Genomic DNA, 6,000 nt, shown 5'->3' with positions numbered 1-6,000 from the left:
CAGTGGTCAGCATTAGAACGATAGAATTCCTGAACAAATTCAGTAATATTTGCCAAACAGACGTGTAGAACACATAGGTGATAAATGTTTAGACAATGGTCTTGTATTGCTAAGAATTCAACAGATCATCTGTCGTTTATCTAGTCAGAAGTACTAAAGCATGAAAGTCTCTGGAAATAATATTGAAGATGAATCAGTCATCCACAAAGCTCCATCAGTTCCAGCTTGCTATTGGCTAGCTCATGATTTTATAAGGAAGTATTGCGACCACCAACCAACCAGATTGCAGATTAAAAGACTGACAACACACCTTGACACTTTCTAGCAATGTTTATTCCTTTATCATTTTCCCTGCATCCCATAATCTCTTATTTTGTCATCATCTTACTCTACTAGAGGTCAAATGTAGATTGTTTTTCCAACTTCTAATTGTTAATTACATTGTTTCTTATTCAGGAGTGGAAAACCCCTAAATTAACACATGATGAAAATCGTGAAATCACAACCAATAACACTTTGACGTGTGTGTGTGTGTGTGTGTGTGTGTGTGTGTGTGTGTGTGTGTGTGTGTGTGTGTGTATGCGTACGTTTGGAGAGAGCAAAAGGTTGACAAAAAGGAGGAAGGAAATAAGTGGTTTATAGGTTACTGAAGAGTTCATTCCTCTTGCGCCAGTCCATGGCAGGGACTTTCTTGGCTGAACGTTTCTGGTGAGCCCTCTCCTTGGCCTGGGCTAGAGACATGCTGAGGGCTAGGCCTGCATCAGACTCCTTAGCCGGAACCACCTGGAATTGTACCTGCAAGCAGATACACACACACACACACACACACAGAGAGCGAGAGAGTGACACAGAGAGAGAGAGAGACAGACACAGAGAGAGACAGAGTTACTCATTAGATATTCCACTGACAAACATGTTCACCACTGGGGGCGGCAGTAGCCTAGTGGTTACAGCGTTGGGCCAGTAACCGAAAGGTTGCTAGATCGAATCCCAGAGCTGACAAGGTAAAACTCTGTCGTTCTGCCCCTGAACAAGGCAGTTTAACCCACTGTTCCATTGTAAATAAGAATTTGTTCTTAACTGACTTGCCTAGTTAAAGAAAGGTTAAATATAAATACAAATAAATTACACACAGTCTTGTATAACTACCCTTGTGGGTACACGCTTCAGTCCCATTCAAAATCCTATTTTCCTTAACTGTAACCCTAAAAACTTAACACTAATTCTAACCTTTACCATAAACCCCCTAGAAATATAATTTTACCTTGTAGGGACTAACAAAATGTCCACAGTTGGCTAAATGTTTGTTTACTATTGCTGTGGATACTTCTGGTCCCTTACAAGTCTAGTTAAACATGTCCACACACACACCTCTGGTGGAGGGGTGCTGGCAGTTGCTGTTGGTAGAGAGCCAGTGGAGGAAGCGCTGGATGTAGACGAACTGACGGACACCTTAGGCTTTACCCCCACCTGTAGAGATAGGGGGACACACACATTAGAAACACACCTTATCGTTCACCTGTACAGACAAACACATTATCGTTCACCTGCATCACACACACACACCAGATAAACACACCTATGAAACACATTCCAGTACATTGAAATCACACCAATCACCAGCAGCCACAAGGGGTCAGGATTCACCATGCAGTGCCCTACTTTATTTATTTCACCTTTATTTAACCAGGTTGGCAAGTTGAGAAAAAGTTCTCATTTACAACTGCGACCTGGCGAAGATAAAGCAGTTCGACACATAGAGTTACACATGGAGTAAAACAAACATACAGTCAATAATACAGTAGAAAAATAAGTCTATATACAATGTGAGCAAATGAGGTGAGATAAGGGAGGTAAAGGCAATAAATAGGCCATAGTGGCGAAGTAAATACAATATAGCAAGTAAAACACTGGAATGGTAGATTTGACAGTAGATGAGTGTGCAAAGTAGAAATACCCGGGGTGCAAAGGAGCAAAATAAATACAGTAGGGGAAGAGGTAGTTGTTTGGGCTATTTATAGATGGGCTATGTACAGGTGCAGTGATCTGTGAGCTGCTCTGACAGCTGGTGCTTAAAGCTAGTGAGGGAGATAAGTGTTTCCAGTTTCAGAGATTTTTGTAGTTCATTCCAGTCATTGGCAGCAGAGAACTGGAAGGAGAGGCGGCCAAAGGAGGAATTGGCTTTGGGGGTGATAAGTGAGATATACCTGCTGGAACGCGTGCTACGGGTGGGTGCTGCTATGGTGACCAGTGAGCAGAGATAAGGCGGGACTTTACCTAGCAGGGTCTTGTAGATGACCTGGAGCCAGTGTATGACCTGGAGCCAGAGTATGAAGCGAGGGCCAGCCAACGAGAGCATACAGGTCCCAGTGGTGAGTAGTATATGGGGCTTTGGTGACAAAACAGATGGCACTGTGATAGACTGCATGAGTAGGGTGTTGAGGCTATTTTGTAAATGACATCGCCAAAGTCGAGGAGCGGTAAGATGGTCAGTTTTACAAGGGTTTGTTTGGCAGCATGAGTGAAGGATGCTTTGTTTGCGAAATAGGAAGTCAATTCTAGATTTAACTTTGGATTGGAGATGTTTTATGTGAGTCTGGAAAGAGAGTTTACAGTCTAACCAGACACCTAGGTATTTGTAGTTGTCCACATATTCTAAGTCAGGACAGTCCAGAGTAGTGATGCTGGACGGGCGGGCAGGTGCAGGCAGCGATCGGTTCAAGAGCATGCATTTAGTTTTACTTGTATTTAAGAGCAGTTGGAGGCCACGGAAGGAGAGTTGTATGGCATTGAAGCTCGTCTGGAGGGCCAGAAGTATACTGAATGGTGTCCTCTGCGTAGAGGTGGATCAGAGACTCACCAGCAGCAAGAGTGACATTGATATATACAGAGAAGAAAGTCGGCCCAAGAATTGAACCCTGTGGCACCCCCATAGAGACTGCCAGAGGCCCGGACAACAGGCCCTCCGATTTGACACACTGAACTCTATCAGAGAAGTAGTTGGTGAACCAGACGAGGCAGTCATTTGAGAAACCAAGGCTGTTGAGTCTGCCGATGAGGATGTTGTGATTGACAGAGTCGAAAGCCTTGGCCAGATCAATGAATACAGCTGCACACTATTGTTTCTTATCGATGGCGGTCAAGATATCGTTTAGAACCTTGAGCGTGGCTCAGGTGCACCCATGACCAGCTCTGAAACCAGATTGCATAGCAGAGAAGTTACGGTGGGATTCGAAATGGTTGGTGATCTGTTTGTTAACTTGGCTTTCGAAGACCTTAGAAAGGCAGGGTAGAGGCCTTCCGGGTGGCGCAGTGGTCTAGGGCACTGCATCGCAGCGCTAGCTGTGCCACCAGAGATTCTGGGTTCGCGCCCAGGCTCTGTCGCAGCCGGCCGCGACCGGGAGGTCCATGGGGCGACGCACAATTGGCCTAGTGTCGTCAGGGTTAGGGAGGGTTTGGCCAGTAGGGATATCCTTGTCTCATCGCGCACCAGCGACTCCTGTGGCGGGCCGGGGGCAGTGTACGCTAACCAAGGAAGCTAGGTGCACGGTGTTTCCTCCGACACATTGGTGCGGCTGGCTTCCGGGTTGGAGGCACGCTGTGTTAAGAAGCAGTGCGGCTTGGTTGGGTTTCGGAGGACGCATGGCTTTCGACCTTCATCTCTCCCGTGCCCGTACGGGAGTTGTAGCGATGAGACAAGAGTAATTACTAACAATTGGATACCAAGAAAATTGGGGAGAAAAGGGGGTAAAAGTAAATGTAAAAAAAAAAGATAGATATAGGTCTGTAGCAGTTTGGGTCAAGAGTGTCCCCCCTTTGAAGAGAGGGATGATCGCAGCTGCTTTCCAATCTTTGAGAATCTCAGACGACACAAAAGTGGTTGAACAGGCTAGTAATAGGGGTTGCAACAATTGCAGCAGATCATTTTAGAAAGGGTCCAGACTAGCTCTCGTCCATCTCTTCTCATTAACAGAATTACCAGTAGGCTTCAGGAATTATAGAGGCTCCCTCAGGGCTGGGCAGAGAGAGAGCACACTGGCTCACTATATCCACCACTCTGATTGACAGTTACCATGGCGACAGGGCCAGCCACGATGTCATCACTACCAATCCCCTACGCTTGTTCCCTATAAAGTAATAGTGTGCTTTTAATCAGAGACAAAATGGACTCTGGTCAAAAGTAGTGCCCTTTTAAGGGGATAGAGTACCATTTGGGACACAGTCTTAGTGTCCCTACATTCAGCCCGTCTGCTCTCAATGAGGTATGATTATAGTGAATGATCCTACTGACATCACACACCCATCTTATCTAGCCAAAGACTTATTTAGCTTTCTGATTTACCAAATAAATAATTAAAGCTCTGAAATATGTGAGTGTTCGGGAAAGAGAGAGAGTGAGAGTGAGCGAGCGAGCCAGACAAGGCGAGTGGATTTTCCCCCACACCACACACACAGTCCTCCTCACCTCCTCTTCTGCTCCTCCATCCGACACAGGTTCAGGAAGAGGTCCTAGAGGAAACAGCAGGACAATATTTTGTTTTATTAACATTGTTAATAAGGAATGGGGACACAAACGGCAGATAAACACCTTATTTGGAACCACAGTCCTCCCTTCACTCCTGTGCTGTATGAGGTCAGTGGTATTGACTAAATCAGACTAATAAATAGTGGAAATTAGATATCTGAATAAAGGGTTTGACTCCTCTGTCCCGGATCTTTAGAGCCCTTTGCTTCCTCCACACCACAGCTGTCACTGTGGATACGGTTGCAATGACTTCATCTTTAAAGAGAAGGCTTATTGCCTTGTTCTAGTTCTGATGCCAGCCAGCTAGTCCTCCACCCAAACTTCAGTTTAATCATTAACTTCAACAACGCTGCTCTGTCTGTGAATATCTGTGTGTGTGTGTGTGTGTGTGTGTGTGTGTGTGTGTGTGTGTGTGTGTGTGTGTGTGTGTGTGTGTGTGTGTGTGTGTGTGTGTATATATATATATATAGACAGACATGCAGGCGGACGCATATGTACGCACATACAGAGGCATGCAGTCAGACACAGGTATATATACAGACAGACACGCGCACAGACATACATAGACACACAGATATATATATATACATACATACATGCACAGATATATATATATATATACATACATATACATATACATATATATACCGCCCGCCCGCCCGTCCGCCTGCCTGCCCGTCCGTCTGTGTGCGTATGTCCGTCCATCTGTCCGTCCGTCCGTCCGCCCGCCCGCCCGTCCGTCCGCCCGTCCGTCCGCCTGCCCGTCTGTGTGTGTGCGTATGTCCGTCCGTCCGCCTGCCTGTCCGTCCGCCTGCCCGTCCGTCCGTCCGCCTGCCTGTCCGTCCGCCTGCCTGTCCGTCCGTCCGCCTGCCTGCCCGTCCGCCCGCCTGCCTGTCCGTGTGCGTATGTCCGTCCGTCCGTCCGCCTGCCTGCCCGTCTGTCTGTGTGCCTGCCTGCTTATGTCCGTCTGTCCGCCCGCCTGTCCGCCTGCGTGTCCGTCTGTCCGCCTGCGTGTCCGTCTGTGTGCCTGCGTGCGTATGTCCGTCCGCCCGTCTGTGTGCCTGCCTGCGTGTCCATCTGTCCGCCCGCCTGTCCGCCTGCGTGTCCTCCTGTGTGCCGTCCTGCGTCCGTCCGCCTGCGTGTGTCTGTCTTGTTTTTCAATTAAATAGTGTGTATGCGTGTGTACCTGTGAGGTGGGCCTCAGTAGGAATGATGTCGCAGCTGTTGAAGAAAGCCTCTGCCTCACAATCCACCACCAGTAGACTGGTCTCATCTCCCCCGGCCTTAATGGCTGCTACCACCTCACTGTGCTGCATCCCTACTACTGACATACTGTTAACCTGGGGGTGGGGGAGAGAAGAGTGATGATGTTATCAAAGTACAGTACATCCACAACAATAACAGAGAGAACACTGAGACAATAGACTTGATGTAAATGCAGCCATGCTGTGGGTGGTGTAGTGGTTAGGGACTAT

At 47.4% G+C, this 6,000-nt stretch overlaps 1 protein-coding gene across 1 annotated transcript in view; it reads right to left on the bottom strand.

Annotated features, from left to right (window-relative positions):
* Window positions 1-315: 315 nt before the first annotated feature.
* Window positions 316-6,000, bottom strand: part of LOC129860666 (Na(+)/H(+) exchange regulatory cofactor NHE-RF1-like) — a 45,924-nt gene continuing 40,239 nt past the window's right edge. Inside the window, exons 3-6 of the mRNA XM_055931299.1 lie at window positions 5,712-5,865; window positions 4,466-4,509; window positions 1,372-1,470; window positions 316-795 (exon numbers count right to left, since the gene is read on the bottom strand). Of these exons, the coding sequence (XP_055787274.1) occupies window positions 637-795; window positions 1,372-1,470; window positions 4,466-4,509; window positions 5,712-5,865 (456 nt within the window). The 3' untranslated portion in view covers window positions 316-636. The remainder of the gene's footprint in view (window positions 796-1,371; window positions 1,471-4,465; window positions 4,510-5,711; window positions 5,866-6,000) is intronic.

This window comes from Salvelinus fontinalis, chromosome 1 (assembly GCF_029448725.1).
Source record: "Salvelinus fontinalis isolate EN_2023a chromosome 1, ASM2944872v1, whole genome shotgun sequence".
Taxonomy (NCBI): domain Eukaryota; kingdom Metazoa; phylum Chordata; class Actinopteri; order Salmoniformes; family Salmonidae; genus Salvelinus; species Salvelinus fontinalis.
Note: the sequence above shows the minus strand (reverse complement) of the source record. Positions and strands in the feature narration are given on the sequence as shown.